Source organism: Oryzias latipes, chromosome 9, assembly GCF_053564925.1.
Source record: "Oryzias latipes strain Hd-rR chromosome 9, Olatipes_Hd-rR_3.1".
Lineage (NCBI taxonomy): Eukaryota > Metazoa > Chordata > Actinopteri > Beloniformes > Adrianichthyidae > Oryzias > Oryzias latipes.
Window position 1 is genome coordinate 372,742 of NC_136245.1, and position 16,546 is coordinate 389,287.

The 16,546-nt window shown below is 47.4% G+C and overlaps 2 protein-coding genes across 4 annotated transcripts in view; one reads left to right on the forward strand and one right to left on the reverse strand.

The window, feature by feature from the left end:
- Positions 1 to 815, reverse strand: part of LOC101165133 (SH2 domain-containing protein 3C) — a 47,509-nt gene extending 46,694 nt beyond the window's left edge. Inside the window, exon 1 of the mRNA XM_023958911.2 lies at positions 661 to 815. The gene's annotated coding sequence lies outside the window, so the exon portion shown is untranslated. The remainder of the gene's footprint in view (positions 1 to 660) is intronic.
- LOC101166354 (outer dense fiber protein 2) lies at positions 29 to 14,579 on the forward strand. Of its 3 annotated transcripts, none has more exons than XR_013658027.1 (18): positions 29 to 388; positions 459 to 559; positions 862 to 951; positions 1,124 to 1,203; positions 3,404 to 3,527; positions 3,818 to 3,949; positions 4,021 to 4,095; positions 4,161 to 4,232; positions 4,341 to 4,457; positions 10,298 to 10,483; positions 11,049 to 11,158; positions 11,255 to 11,390; positions 11,469 to 11,579; positions 11,649 to 11,912; positions 12,621 to 12,721; positions 13,448 to 13,610; positions 13,701 to 13,864; positions 13,929 to 14,579. XR_013658027.1 is itself a non-coding variant. In XM_078952374.1 (18 exons), the coding sequence occupies exons 1-18, from the start codon at positions 367 to 369 to the stop codon at positions 14,073 to 14,075; spliced, it is 2,121 nt and encodes a 706-aa protein (XP_078808500.1). In that variant the 5' UTR covers positions 32 to 366; the 3' UTR covers positions 14,076 to 14,579. The 3 variants fall into 3 exon arrangements, 2 of the variants coding, with proteins under 2 accessions (XP_078808500.1, XP_011491368.1); XM_078952374.1 differs by having other exon boundaries at positions 32 to 388; positions 11,085 to 11,158; positions 13,739 to 13,864; XM_011493066.4 differs by having other exon boundaries at positions 35 to 388; positions 13,739 to 13,864.
- The last annotated feature ends 1,967 nt before the right edge of the window (positions 14,580 to 16,546 follow it).

Here is a 16,546-nt window from a genome sequence, read left to right on the forward strand (position 1 = left end):
GGTGGGTCATGTTTGAAGCTGGCATAAAACAAATGAACCAAAACCAAAACACAAGTCTGTGAATAAAAGTGACTCCACTTTCTGTGTTCCTGGGTTTTAATGAAGAATCTTAATGGAACCGCCTAGAAACCTTTTTTTTTGTTGTTTTAATGTTTCGCCGTAAACATCATAATAAAAGCGGCTCCATAAACTTCCAAACAGTGAAGATAAACCAACAGAAACGTAGATAAACTGAACGAGTTCCCGCCAATCAGCCTTGAAACAAATGTTCTGTTTCTGACGCTCCTGAACGCAGCACAAACAGTTCTCTGTGGTTGCCATGGCTACCATTAGCGTCGCTGTCCGCTGAGCCAATCACAGTAGGAGATGCTGCTCACCAGCCAATCAGGTGAGTGGTTGTAGGGAGCCGGACAGACAAAAGCTCGGAGTTGTTTCTGAAACTTTTTCCTGTTTCTCAGAAATGGAAACCAGACTTCCCGCAGCGCCCGTTCACGCACAATCCCCGCAGACATCACCTGTCCACGTCCACGCGGGAAGAAGTCCCGGCGACGCTGCGCAGGTAACATGGATGGATGGAGCAGATGTTCCACTAACGTCCTTCAGGGAACCTTTGGTCTTCTGTGGGGAGTGGAGGGGGACACGCGTGACCGAAACACGCACCTGTTGATTCCAGGCCGGAAGTGAAGGAAAGTTTCGGATGGAAGTGGGCTGATGAGCTCCCAGGTCACACAGTCCTTCATCAGGGGCTTCAGTCTGAAGAAGACCCTCCTAAAGAAAAACATCAAGTCACGTGTGTGGGGGGAGTGGGGGCTAAATGCCAGGTTTTAACTCTGTGGGATTTGTTCCCACTCTGCTTCACAGAGGCGGGAAGCAGGTTCTGAGGGGAGGCTCCGGACCCCCTGGATCCCTCCTGGAAGGTCGTCCTGCAGAAGAAACGTCTTCAGCTATAAGGTCCTTTAAATGTGCGCCGGCTGTCAGCCGAGTCTGTAAATAGAGTTTGGATTTGGATCGTTCAGAGTCTGTATGCATGACTGGATGCAGTGAATCTGGATCTGCAGTCATTCAGATCTTCTGTGCGATTCCATCTGCTTCAGCTTTGCTGAACGTCTTCTTCTGTGTCCAGACCAACAGGCTGCAGCCTCAGTGTGACGGCGTGGCCCCACATGTGGGACTCTCCAAAAACCCACTGGACGGGCAGGACAGGTAGAGACGAGCATGAGCAAGCTCTGCTTATTTCCCATCATCCCTCAGTTTACACTCTTTCACTAGCTTACAGCCCCTCATCCATCCAGCCGTCCGGTTCTGATCCAGAGTCCAGCTCAGACCAGGGGCCTGTTTCAGAAAGGAGGTTAAGTGTAAACTCTGAGTATGTTAACCCTGAAATCAGGGAAACCCTAGGTTTTCCGTTTCAGAATGGGAGGTTTGTTAAACCAGAGAAAGCAGAGTAAGTCAAACCCGTTTCTGAAAGAGAGGTAACTTATACTCGGAGTCAGTATCCATGGTTACTTACGCTGTGAACCTAACCTGGTCGGGAGCAGGTTTTATTCTCCAAACTCAAAGTTTCTGCCGGTCCCCTCCCCTTTTTAAAGACGAAGCGGTATTTTTCGCTTTAACCTTCATTGCCCACATTTCCGTCACACAGAGACGGTCTAAGTGACAAGAATGGCTTGTTCTTTTTTGGAGGACCCAATAGACGAGGAGGCTGCATTAATTCCTAGAGAATTATATTTACCTCGTACGAGGATTTTGAGAAGACTCAATATTTTGTCATTTCCCCAAACGTTTTTGTTTGAGCGTTACCGTTTTTCATTGCAGTCAATTCCATATATACAATGAAAACAACATTAGATATGTATTGCTATGTAGATGTTTCACATGTCAAATATTGTCAACAAAGCCTACATCCATGACATGCTCACATTTGACCTGATTGAATTATGTTTTTATACTTCATTTTTAGCTGCTGCCATGTTCTTTTAATTCCTGCAGGATTGCATCTACATGAAAATGAAATCAGGGACATTGAATTAGATTAATGTAACAATTACTTTTTGGAAACACAATTTGCTAGCACTGCTTACTTTCTTTATCCCGTATAAACCTATACCACTTGATCAATACAAGGGTAGTGTTGCAGCGTGTGTGCTGAGCGGGGTGCGAGTGCAGGTGCAGATGGGGGGGGGGGGGGGGGGAGGACGGAGCGGAGGTGTGTGCGTGGAATATATTGTGTGTTCGGAGGACGGAGCACTTAGTTAAATAAAGAGAAGGTGTCATTCCCAGAATAACTGTTTTGGAGTCATTCTTAATCCGCTCTGGAGGTTGAGGGTTTCCAACAGGAAGTGAACCCCGAAGGAGAATTCCCTTCGGCCCTGAAGGAAATCTCCCCTGCGCTTCTGACCACGGTCGGAAAGACGAGAGAAAAGAAAGGAGAAGTCTTCGCGCAGCGAAAGGTTCAACAGTAGACAAAAGTTCACTTTTAAAAACACAATTGCATGTATTAATATTAAACTGACCAAGAGGGGAAGGTTAACAAAAAAGTCCTCTAAACATTACCGACGTTAAATGCATTTTCCCCCAGATTGGTTCTGTACACTATGCAGCATTTCATGCATTTACACCAGGAATAACACTTCAAAAGTACTCCTAAATATCGCCATTTTTATTTCACACCTTACGCTATTTAAAAAGTTATTACAGCCAATATTTTATAACAATGATTTAAATGCAAACTTGCGCATTAACTTGAGCAGCTATGTTTTCCACGCTAACTGTCTCTGTTTTGCAGATGCAGCGGTGTTGCTTTTCTTCTGGAATATGTGCTCATATTCACTGTAACTCTGCAGCAGCACGTCAAGTTCAGCTGGCGAAAAATACGCAGACCTCTTTTTTTCACGGTTGCCATGGTGACTCGTGATATCTGCGCTCCATTGATAATGGCTTCTTATAGACGCGGTGCGCACGCTCACCTCCGAATCAGTCCACTCAGAGTTGATTGATCTAACGCGGATCAGCTGCTCTGAAACTGAAAACTCAGAGTTGTCAATCTCTCGATTGACCAACTCAGAGTTCAGGTTTGACCTCAGAGTTGGTTGAACCTCCTTTCTGAAACAGGCCCCAGGAGAACAAAGACGTTTATGGATCTGTTGGTCTGACAGTGAATGATCAGAAAGGGGCGGAGCTTGCTGACATCACTGCTACAGGCTTTTTGAAACTGCAGGTTTTGCACCTAGTGCTGATTCACCACAAGAAATACTCAGAAATGTCATTTTAAAATGAATTTTCTGTAGATATGAGAGTTGAGTTAAAGACCCCAAAAACACCATTTTCATCCAGGCTCAGTGGTTAAAAAAGATCTCTGGGTAAAACTGATTAAGACGTTTATGGACTGCTGTTTTTTTTGAAGGTTGGTCCCAAAAGACCAAGATGCAAACCAGCTTCTCAGAATGCTTGTGGAGGCAGAGATCGACGGTGTTGCTGTAGCCAATCAGCTGTCAGCTCTGAAACAAACCATTGACAGCATAGATAAGGTGAGTTCTGTCGTCCCAAACACTCTCCTCCCTCCCTTCTGTCCTTCAGAGGAAAACACTGTTAGGATAAAATGATAAATGATGCAGCTTAAAGCCAAAGGAGGTTTACTCGACACAAAAATAGCTGTAATGTCTCTGAAGTGTGTCTAACAGGAGAGGCTGAGCCGCTGCACAGGACAAACTGGGAATCACAAAGATTTTTCTTCAACAAATCTTGGAGATCTGAATGTTAAATAAAACTCAGGATGACTGATGTTTTTTTAAAGCACGTTCCTGAACTTGTTTCACAGGAAAATCGGACGCCAAAGTCCCACATGAGGACTCTGAGAAGGCATCAGAGGCTGCTGCTCGAGAAGATGGCCACGTTCAACCGGACAAACCAAAGTCTCCGAGACCTCCTCAGAGGGTGGAGTAAATCTGAGGTGGAGGATGCAGGAGTCAGAGGACATGCCAGCTCAGAAAAAACCTTTCTTGACTGCTGTTGTGTCTGCAGAGAGAAACGTTGATGTGCTCAGAAGAGAGAGATGGTTTAAAGAAGAGAGTGGTTGACACGGAAGCAGAGAACATGGTGAGAACTGATCTGCTCCTGAAAAGACTCCATGCACATGTTTATGATCTCCTCTTCTCCTGCAGCGTCTTGTGGCCAAACTCACCAACACAGAGAAAGAAGCTTCCAAACTGGCCGAGCACCTGGACTTAGAAAAAGTGTGTAACTTCCTTTTGAATCAGCTGTTTATTGTTCTTAATCCAGAATTCACGCAAACACACAGATCTGCCAGACATCACGCTTTAAGCTCTCTTCCTTCATTTCAGTGCCACGCAAAAACGACAGAAGACTTGTCACGAGTGCTGGAGTCAACTCGCAACCATCTGGAGATCCAGCTGAGCCAGGCGGAGAAGGAGAAGGTTCGGCTGATTGCTCAGATTCAGGTCAGCAAATAGACATCCAGTAACTCAGGGACCTGCAGGTTGTCCCTCTAAGACACATACCCTCTCCTCTAGACAGGGAATTAGCCTGTGGGGCAAAGGCACAGCATCTCCAAATCCTAATGCAATTTTATACACATTTTGCCCTTTGGCAACAGTGATCCTTGAGATGATTGACTTTAAGAGCAACATTGGGAGAAAACAACACCCACCATGGAAGCAACGGTTAGAGGCCAAAATTAAGGCACCTGAGAGGGATGTGAGTCAGTTGACAGAGGCCCAAAGAGGTACAATGAGAAAGCAAGTTCCTAAGAGATACAGCCAGATACCAGAAGCACTAGAAACTGCCAAACAAAGGCTCCTAGCCTTGAGCAGCCGCCCAAAGAGATACACAAGAGACAATGAAGCCAGACGGATAAACAGGCTGTTTGTAACTCAGCTTGCAAAAGTTTACGCTCAGTGGCAGCGTCAAAACAACAGAGCAGACCCATCAAGGCGGGAAACTGAACAGTACTGGACAAGTATCTGGGAGAAAGAGGCAGCACATAACAGCAATGCCCAGTGGCTGGTCTCTCTGAGAAAAGAACATAGCAACCTCCCTGAACAGAATCCAGTAACCATCACAGTGGCAGACATCCAAGAAAGAGTCTCAGGTATGAAGAACTGGACAGCACCGGGCCCTGACATGATACATGCCTACTGGCTAAAGAAGCTTACCGCACTCCACGAGCACCTGGCAGCACAAATGAACCAGCTGCTAAGAGATGGGACTCACCCCGAATGGCTAACGGAAGGGCGAACAATCCTAATCCAGAAGGATCCCTCAAAGGGTGCAGTCCCATCCAACTACCGGCCAATAACCTGTCTGTCCACAACATGGAAGCTCATGTCAGGCATCATTGCAACCAAGATAAATAGGCATATGGATCAATACATGAGTAACACACAGAAGAGCATTGATAGAGACTCCAGAGGAGCCAAACACCAACTCCGGGTTGACAGAACAGTCGCTCAAGACTGCAAGTCACGACACACCAACCTGTGCACAGCATGGATTGATTACAAGAAAGTCTAAGACTCAATTTCACACACATGGATCACTGAATGCTTGGAGCCGTACAACATCAACAGGACTCTAAGAGCCTTCATAGGAAACTCAATGAAGCTGTGGAAAACCACCCTTGAAGCCAATGGGAAGCCACTTGCACAAGTGTCCATCAAATGTGGGATATACCAAGGTGATGCTCTGTCCCCACTGCTGTTCTGCATAGGTCTGAACCCCCTCAGCCAAATATTCAACAAGACTGGCTATGGATACCGACTCAGAAACATCAGTCACCTCCTCTACATGGATGACATCAAGCTATATGCTAAGAGCGAGACATTGACTCCCTGATCCACACCACCAGGATCTACAGTACTGACATTGGTACTGACATTGACATCAGGTCTTCCTGCTCTTGTCGAGGACGGACGCTTTTCCTCTCGCTCCTCCTGTATCAGCCCCCCCCAGCTTTTTGTCTGTCTTCCCCGGAGCTGCATCTTTCTGCCTGCTGCTACTCCTGCTCTTTTTACACTCTAAAGATGGATCTGATCAGCTGGTCTTTGAATTCGATCGACAAAGTTTTTTCAACACTAAGGAACGGGAAAGCGGACCCTTCCTGCCCAGACGGCACCCACGCGGCTGGATACACCAACGATCCATGGGGCAAGTGGAGGCTGGTGTGCCTGGCCCAGCTGTCTGTGGAAGACGTGGAGGATGTGTACCTCTTTGGATTTATGATAATTGGATTCCTCATCATTGGGATCGGAGGATTTCTGATCTATCAGGCAGTCTGGGAGCAGAAGACGGAGAGAGGCGATTCGTCTGAGCTCTGTGGAAGGATTCTTCGGGGAGGAGAGACTCAGTACGAGAAACTTTCACAAGTGGATCAAAAGCTCTGTGCTTGTCTTGCCCACTTAAGCAGGATGCTCTCGATCTTTGAACTTGTGCAGAAGATGGATACCAACTTGGAGCGCGTTTCTGCCCGAATGGAGGCTAGACTGGTCTAAATTGCCAACATTTTGGATCAAATCTGCCTCTCAGTGCAAGACCAGTCAAGGACACAGCCAGCAGAGCAAACAACCTGCTGGCGCCGGAAAATCTAATCTAATCGGACCCCCCCCCCCCCCCCCCCTGAGCTGAGACTCCTTGGCTCCAACCAAAACATCATTCGCTCTCAGAGTGTGAAAACCGCCGCTGTGCTGAAGGCCGATGCTGCTGCTCAACCCCCCCCTCGACCTCGACATTCCTCGGAACTCACCCCCCGCCCCCGAGTGAGCACTCCTGGAGACGCGAGCGCCCGTGAGGAGCAGCTGCGACCGGAGTGTAACACAGGGGGGGGCCCCACCCCCCCTATCCAACCTTCCCAGTGATCCTTGTGTACTGCGTGGCCGTGAGAATATGTGCTTCTGTGTTCAGACGGTGTTTTTTTTCTTGTATCTACACATTGTATCACAGTGTTGAGATACGACTTTTTTTGTCACCAATCATCACCCTACCCACCTATTGTAACCATCTTTACCCATCCTAAGAAATAGGTGCGCAGTCACTGCAGCTGCCTCAGTAAAACTCGAACTGTATGTGTATTTGTTGTATGTCTGATCTTGTTCGGGTTGCACTGGAACAATATCGTATGTCAGTGTAAAAGCTGTGCGTATGACAATAAAAGGATTCTGATTCTGATTCTGATTGGGATGTCATTCGGGCTCGAGAAATGCAACCGGATGGTGACAAAGAGAGGCAAGGTAGTCCACACAGGAGGGGTCTCACTCCCAGAAGGAACAATAGCAGACATTGAGGACAGTTACAAGTACCTTGGAATTCCACAGGCAAATGGCAACCTGGAGCAGGAAACAAGGAACGCTGCAACGGATAAATAGCTCCAATGAGTAAGGCAAGTCCTGAGAAGCCAGCTCAATGGCAAGAATAAGACCCGGGCAAAAAACAGCTACGCACTGCCAGTTATCAGATACCCTGCAGGAATAATAAGATGGCCAAAGGAAGAGATACAGACCACGGATGTTAAAACACCAAAGCTCCTCACCATGCATGGAGGGTTCCATCCCAAATCCAGCACCCTGAGACTGTATGCTAGCCGCAAGGAAGGAGGCCGAGGACTAGTGAGCGTAGAAGCCACTATCCAGGATGAAACATCCAAGATCCATGAGTACATCAAGCTCAAGGCCCAAAATGACAGTGTGCTCAGGGAATGTCTCAGGCAATGGAGAGCAGAGGATACAGTGCTGGAGGACAGATACTCATGGGAGGACAAACCCCTGCATGGGATGTACCACCGGACCATAACTGAAGTGGCTGATATCAAGAAGTCCTACCAATGGCTAGAAAGGGCTGGCCTACAGGACAGCACCGAAGCGCTCATCCTGGCAGCTCAGGAACAAGCCCTGAGCACCAGAGCAATAGAGGCTCAGATCTACCACACCAGACAAGACCCAAGGTGTAGATCAACCACACCAGACAAGACCCAAGGTGTAGATCCACCACACCAGACAAGACCCAAGGTGTAGATCTACCACACCAGACAAGACCCAAGGTGTAGATCTACCACACCAGACAAGACCCAAGGTGTAGATCTACCACACCAGACAAGACCCAAGGTGTAGATCCACCACACCAGACAAGACCCAAGGTGTAGATCTACCACACCAGACAAGACCCAAGGTGTAGATCCACCACACCAGACAAGACCCAAGGTGTAGATCCACCACACCAGACAAGACCCAAGGTGTAGATCTACCACACCAGACAAGACCCAAGGTGTAGATCCACCACACCAGACAAGACCCAAGGTGTAGATCCACCACACCAGACAAGACCCAAGGTGTAGATCCACCACACCAGACAAGACCCAAGGTGTAGATCTACCACACCAGACAAGACCCAAGGTGTAGATCCACCACACCAGACAAGACCCAAGGTGTAGATCTACCACACCAGACAAGACCCAAGGTGTAGATCTACTAGGGTTGGGCGATGTCCCTTAAATTGGCCGTTGACGATGTTTGCTGTCAACCATCGGGATGGACGATGACATCGTCGGGGGGGGGGGGGGTATTTTTACATTTTTCGTTCTTATATAACTGCTATTCGTTTTTTTGCTTTTTTCATTTTATTTCCCAACTGATGACTAATCCGCGATGATCCAGTATAAACTGAGGGAAGTGACTTTAACAAAAAAAAAATAACAAACAAAATAGAAAAGAAGTAGTCCGCTAGTAGAACCGGGTCTAAAAGTGTGCGTCTGAGCACAGCTCGGATCGTCAGCACACACAGCGGTTTGAGCTTCAAAGCAGACATGTCGCTCAGTCCTTAGAAAACATTCAAACAATCACGCGGATTTGTGTTTCCAGTCGTGTCCCGTCTAAATAAAGGCTGATGTTATTCTTACATGTTTACGTGCAGCCAGCAAGCAGCACCACCCAAAGCTAATGTTGTTAGCCCGTGTAGCATACTGCTAATCCTGGTTTCGTTCAGAAAAAGCACTGACCACACGGATTAAAATTCAAATGATGAGCGAACAGGTGTTTCATAATAACCGTAACATTATTAAAGGCACGTTTAGAAGACCGTCTCGTATATTACCGAGCTGACATGTCAATGTATATAGCCGCTCGGCGCTGTTTAACATTGTTTTGTATTGAATTGTTACATACAATAAAGTTTGAAAAAAAAAGCCGCTCGGCGGAGTTTATATCCTTCCGTTTTTCAAACCCTACTGCGCATGTGCGAATGATTTATTCCGACGGAAAGTGTGACCTTAGTGAACGTTTTTATATTCTGAAAACATTTTTCTGGGCCCATGTACACGGTTGGATTCTAATCCGACCATTGATCCCATCAAGATATTTAGTACATGTAACCGCGGCTTATGGTGTCGACGCGCAACGTGGCGGGGGCGTGGCATCACGATGGTGGTCTCTCCATCGGGATGTCAGTCACCCATCACGATGGACGATGATATCGTCCATCGGCACAACCCTAAGATCTACCACACCAGACAAGACCCAAGGTGTAGATCTACCACACCAGACAAGACCCAAGGTGTAGATCCACCACACCAGACAAGACCCAAGGTGTAGATCTACCACACCAGACAAGACCCAAGGTGTAGATCTACCACACCAGACAAGACCCAAGGTGTAGATCCACCACACCAGACAAGACCCAAGGTGTAGATCTACCACACCAGACAAGACCCAAGGTGTAGATCTACCACACCTGACAAGACCCAAGGTGTAGATCGACCACACTAGACAAGACCCAAGGTGTAGATCGACCACACCAGACAAGACCCAAGGTGTAGATCTACCACACCTGACAAGACCCAAGGTGTAGATCTACCACACCTGACAAGACCCAAGGTGTAGATCTACCACACCAGACAAGACCCAAGGTGTAGAACTACCACACCTGACAAGACCCAAGGTGTAGATCTACCACACCAGACAAGACCCAAGGTGTAGACTGTGTAAAGAGGTGCCTCAAACAATCCAGCACATAGTTTCAGTTTTTAGTAGAAACTTTCCTTTCTGTCACCTGCATCAGGTCCTCCAGAACCCTCCTTTGGGGTAGAACACAGGAACCTGCCCCGTGCTTTGCCTGCTTTGTGCTCAGCATTTAGGTTTCACATTGGTTATATTGATGGTATTTATTGGTCGAGATCAGACAAAAATGATCACAAAGAAGACCAAAGATACGTTCAGCTAAAATTAGAAACTGATTCTTCATAAGCTGAGATCTTATTCAGACACCCAGAGCTTCACCTCCTGTTTCTCCTTCACAGAGGATGCAGCAGGACTTTGATCAAAAGCAGCAGGAGCAGCAGCTTCTGCAGGAGGAGCTGCAAACTTTGAGGCAGCGGAGGGAGGAACAGGAGAGACAGGACAAGGAGGTGCTGCAGCAGCTCAGCCAGCGGGCCGAACAAGCTGAGAAGTCTGCTGGACGTTTAGCGGAGAAACTGGCGGAAAAGGTTGGTGCCCACATCTGCTGGTTTTGGTGCACGATCATGACCTCAGGGCACCAAAATGCTTCTCAGCTCAGATGTCCTCTGAAAACCTCTGCAGTTTAGTCAGTGAGGTCATTTCCTGACATGAAGATGACATTTAGTGTCGTTTCTGAAGACGTCCAGTGTGGACTCAGAAAAAAACCTTCAAAAGGTCTAAAAGTTCAAACGTTCAACATTTAAAAAACACCAAACATGTTTTGTTGTAATGTTCCAGCCTCAGTCTTATCACTCCAACTGCTCCTGTCTCCACCTCCTGAACATTCTCCTCCTGTTCCATTAACCACGATGGACGGCCTGAAACAGGATTTCTTGAAGTCATTCAGCAGTTCTAGTGTAACTTGTGGAGTTGTGGAGGTGACCTGTCTCCATCTTTTGTCTGCAGCAGAAGGCTAAAGAGAATCTGTTTTTCCCTGATCACACTAAATAAAAGGATCAAATACACAAATCCAGGTTTAAGCTTTGACTGCTTTGTAGACATTCTACAGTATGATGTCTGGTAGAAACACAATGAAGGTGTTTTGTTCCAAAGGAGGCGCAGTTGTCTCAGGCTCTGTCTGCATCCAAGGATTGGTGTGTCCGCCACGCGAAGGAGGCAGCGTCTCAGGTTCAGCTGAGGGAGGACATGTCTGCTCTGCAGCTGTGAGTGACAGGAGCTGGAATCAACACTCCATCATCACATAATTCAGTGGTGGTTGGTCTCTGCTGCTGACTGCTTTAACGGGGTTTGGGTTCCAGTCAGGTGCAGGAGCTCCATTCTCAGCTTCTCTCAGCACAGACCAGGAGCCGGGCGGAGAAGGAGGAGCTCAGGGATCAGCTCCATCTGCTCGGTGCTGAAAATGCCTCCACCAAGCTGGAAAACCACAGGCTGAAGGTCCGTTCACCCACGGCGGCAGCCTGCCTTCCTCCCCAGACTGACGATGACGCCGTCTCTATTGTGTCTCCATGCCAGAGTGAACTGAACGGGTCTGAGCAGAAGGTCAGGGAGCTCCACTCTGAAGCTCGTCACCTCAAGTCATCGATCCAGAAGTACGAAGCTCAGGTGGAGAAATACAGGAAGAAGGTGCAGTCCTGCTCGTTTGTCAAACAGGAGGTTGTTTTGGTTCGCTGCACTGCAGTCTGGTCTCTGCAGGTCCAGCAGGGCCGTCTGGAATCCGACCACTTCAGCCTTAAGCTGGAAGTGGCACAGAAGGATGCCCGGGACATGAAGGTAAGCCTGGAGAGAGCAAAGGACCAGGTGAGGCAGGAGCTGCTGGGCCGCCTGCGGGAGCTAGAGATGCTGCCGGACCGACTGAGGAGAACGGAGCAGCAGCTCCAGGAGGCCACGCAGGAGGCCGAAGCCCTGGAGAGGAGAAACCAGGAGAGGAGCTCCGCCCTTTCTGAAGTCAGATCCAAGGTTTGAAGCTTCTGCCAGCCACCGAAATACCATGGAAACTCCACATTCATGTGTGCAGCCTCTAACAGACCCAGCTCCAATGCTTAGAACACTTCAGAACCAGCTTTGTTCCAAACTGGGACCATGGTTCTGAGTTCTGCTGCTCAAACTGACACCAACTCTTTGCTGCACTGAAGTGGAGAATCTCTGCTGCCCTTCATATGAGAGGAATGCATTTGAATCGGACCAGAAGGAGCAGAACCAGAACCATCCATCCATCTTCAGAACACAATGATTGAATCCCTTTCCGGGTCACAGAGCGGCGAGGGCGGGGTACACCTGAACAGGTCGCCAGTCTGTTGTTGGGCCACACACACACGTGCACGGGGAGAACATGCAAAGGGTCCCGCCGGGCCGAGCAGAACTTTTTTCAATGTTTCTCCTTTTACCTGGTGCTGCATTGACTGCAGCTCAATGCAGGGAACATGTGTGTCTCTGCTTTGACTGTATAGGAGAACTGGACTGAGGGACTGAGTGAGAAAGCAGACTCACTCGCCTCATCTGTACGAGTTTGGCTTTGAAATTTAACAGGACAGTTTAACCCTATAAGGACAATGGAGGAGACTGTCCATAGACTGATGGGATCATGTGACCACTGCTCTAAACAGAATGCTCTTTGTTCTGCATCTAAATGGAGATGTTAACATCTTTTGTGTTGTGTTGCTGCAGGTGGAGCAGCAGGGCTCTCAGGTGGAGACACTACAGCAGAAACATCTGCTGCTGCTGGAGGAAAATCAGCTCTTCAAGGATAAAATCCTCAACCTTGACAGGTCTGACAGCCATGGCAGGGGGGTTTTAGGGGGGTCCTTGCTTCCATCTGCCGTCCTCTGTAAACCTACCAAGGCAAACATGATGCCATTATTGGGAAATGAGTAGGAGGAGCTGCCCATACCTTAAAAAACATGTATGACATGTAAACGGAGGACAGCTGCTTCTGTGAAGTCCATTAAGTAATGTTAATGGCAGACGAGGCGTGGATTCTCAGAAATGAATGCTCGCTGTGGAAGCCGGAACCGTCATTTCTGATGATGGACACTTCGAAGGCCATTATTCCTCTGAGACCGTGGTCACTAACTAAAGGAATAAATATTCAGTTTTTAATACTTTATTCTTTTGGTTTGGATCACTTTTTTCACAAAAAGTGGACCATTTGTGACGTGGTGCTGAGCCGGTACCGAGCAGCAGCACAGGAAAGAGATAAATATGCTGATGATCACGATGTGTTAATAAAGCATCAGATCAGAGAGAAAGTTCTCCTCTAACCGCTCGTTTTTGTCCAGACGATGAAGATAAAGTTTGATTTAAAGAAGCCGGCGCAGTGATACAGAACATTTGAGCTACGGGACCAGAACTACTTTTTTGGGCGTGCGGTTATCACTTTTTTAATGCACACCCAGCAGCCAATCAGAATGGATTATTCACCCAGAATAGTTTTATTCATAAACTAGAAGAGGTTAACAGAAAACGGTCAACGGTTCTGCTCCTTTCTTTGGCAGGCAGCTGAACGATTTAAAGGTGGAAAACAGAGAGACGTTGCAGACTCTAGCTTCCAAAGAAAACTGCATCCATGCGCTGCAGCTGCAGCTGGAGGAGAAGACCCACGAGTGCAGCGTCCTGTCCAGAGAGCTGCAGCAAACTCTGAGCGACTCGCAGAGACAGGTGTGAAAGCAGCGAGTCACCTCTGAAGGTCTTCTACTGCACAGCCAGCCCTGCTTCCTTCACCTCATGAAAAGCTTTGCTGCCACTCAGCTGCAGCGGCGGACGCTGATGCGTCTGTGTTCCTGCAGGTAGACCACAGCACGCAGAGGCTTCTGGCTAAAGACAGAGCGTCTCAGACCAAAGCCCTGGAGCTGCAGAGCCAGCTGAGCCGCGCCAAAACTGAGCTGAGTCAGACGCAACGCAGCAAGGACGAGGTAAAGCCGCAGAGGAATCGGACCTTTCCAACCCTTCAGATGCAAAAATGTGTTTCTCTCTCAGATGGAGCGTGGCTTTCAGAGTCAGCTTCAGAACATGAAGGAGCGACTGGAGCACGCGGCCTCCACCAACCGCACCCTGCAGAGCTACGTCCAGTTTCTGAAGGCGTCCTATGGAAACGTCTTCGGGGACACTTTCCTGCCCGGCTAACCAGCAGTCTCACTTGGTCAAGCTTTTGGATTTAGAAACACTTAATATCTTTTCATCTTCTTTGAATGAAGAAGTTTCTGCCTTTTCTAACTAAAGGCGCATCCAGCTGCCAGGTTCCTCTCTGGTTACATTCAGATACAAAACCTAATTCAGACATGACTCTCATCCCAATTGAAGTTTTTGGTTTTTACCTTTCTGTTGGGATTATTTATCATCTGAAAAATGCAGAGGTATGGTTGGATGTATTCAGAGAGTTAGTGATGGTCACGGTTAGGTGGGGGCGGGGCTCCGCTCATGCTCAGACTCAGTAAGCGACCCTCCATCGGGCTGCCCGCCGTCTTTTAGCAGACGTGGATCCTTCAGCAGCAGGACGTCCTGTGGAGAATCTCAGTGTTGGGCCTTAATAAAATGTTGATGTTTTTTATGGACACAACACCTAAAGTCAGTGTTGCTCCTGTGGAAGAACGAAGCTTTTTACAGGATAATAAACTACATTGAAATGTGTATCTTTTATTTGTAAAACTGTGAAGGACAACGTGGTAAAGTCTAAGATAAAGTAGAACTTTCACTGCTCCATTGTGCCCTAGATTGTTTAAATAAGCCTCACATCATCTGTTGTTCTGTGTTTGAAGTGTTCCCATTGGTCTGTTCCAGCAAATGATTCTGCAATTGTTCTAAATCCTCAGATGACAGTCAGCATCATGTTTGAGTCACTAACCATCAGAGTTTGTATTGAACGTCATCAAACAAACCTCCTAAAGACAACAGTATTTCTTTCTAAACTAAAAACCTTCAAAGTTCCACATCATCACACATTTGAAAATGATCATTAGTCGATTTGCTGCATTAGGAGGTCATATTGACTGAAATCCAAATCTATTCCAATCAGAAACATCTTCATTCGTCACGTTCCATTTGAACATAGGACCTCTTATTTTGGAGCAGCTTCACAAGTCTGGCTTCCAGTGAACTTCTGATGTTTGGAGACTTTCTGCTTGAATTTCTTTGAAGGACGTCAGAAAAGCCTGTTTGGATGTGAACTGCCCCCCACCCTCAGAGATATTTGGCTAGAGGATGCTCCAGAGGGAGGACGGGGGCCACACTATCAGTTTATCTCCTTTTATGCCCATAGCAGCCAATGATGCATCATGAGATGCTTCATCGTCAGACATGAAGATCATTTGGTTCCAGAAAGCACGGTTCTTCTTTTTGGACCACGGAAGAAAATTGTCAGTCAGAAACCCGCCTACTTTTCAGAGGTCATTTTCACACCTTTAGGGACCCTAAAGGGGCTGACCAGCTCTCTCCTCATGATTCTGGCCCAAACCACTCATGATCACATCCACTCACGGATGGCGGCTGACCTTAGGTTTTTCTCTGGATCGTGTGCAGGACTCTGCTGTCTGTGTTTCATCGTCACATTTCTGTTTTTTCATGTCATTGATTGAAGTCAGATGTTTAAATCTCTTCCAGAGCATTGAACATGCCTAAAAAGATGGCTGCCGTCAGCCAAACACGGCTGTTTCATGTTTCACGTCTTAGGAGACGCTTCCATTCCGCCCTCAGACATCCGTCCTGCTGTGCTGACAGAGGTCAGGACTAGACGCTGGATGTGGGGAAAGGCATCAGCAGAGGTGAGGAGGATCCGCCTTATGGGGCAACATGGATTGGGTGGAAGGGGGGGTGAGTGTTCATAACCGTCTTTGTGAGGTGGAACTTCTAGAGCCGCCACAGGAAAAGCCCCCTGCTGTGATGAAGGGGCCTTCCTTCAGCCCTGCTTTCAGCTTCTGTGTGAGACTGAAGGAGACGACTGCAAGGATTCACAGACCCGCTCCAATAAAAATGCTGTTTTTGGTGTTTTAACTCGTTCTTGTTGCATTTTTCTGATGATTGAGGAAACAGTTAACCCTTGTGCTATCCTAGGCACTTTAACGTTGGGAGTTGGGTCATCTAGACCCACTAGACAGTGCTCTGAACCTTTTTTCTTCAATGATTTGTGATCTTCACTGGTGTCCATGGATTACATGAAATCTTTCCACCTTTATCCACCTTTGTCATGGTAGGGGGAACACCTCAATGGAAGGGGGGGGTCATAGGATAGCACAGGGGTTAAAGATAAATAAGATTAAAAGACATTTCTGCATATTTCTTTATTCAAAGATCAGGAGCAGAGGAAAAATGTCGATTGGAAAAGAAGGTATTTGTGAGAAAAAACGCTGGGCGGAGCCACAAGCTCCCTGCTCCGCCCCTTTCTGATGCGTCCACCTGCACCTTTGTTTTCCTCTTCAGAGCTGGAATCTGGATTTAAACTAAGTCCTAGAAAACAACACTGTTTTTGGATTTTGGCTTTAAACGCCATCATCATCATTAAATGACCAACGGGAATGCTGGGAAAATAGATCAGGAGATGAGCGGAGAGGAACTTTAAACTTTTGTGTAAATGTTACAAAGAAGAAGAAGATCAGGAAAAC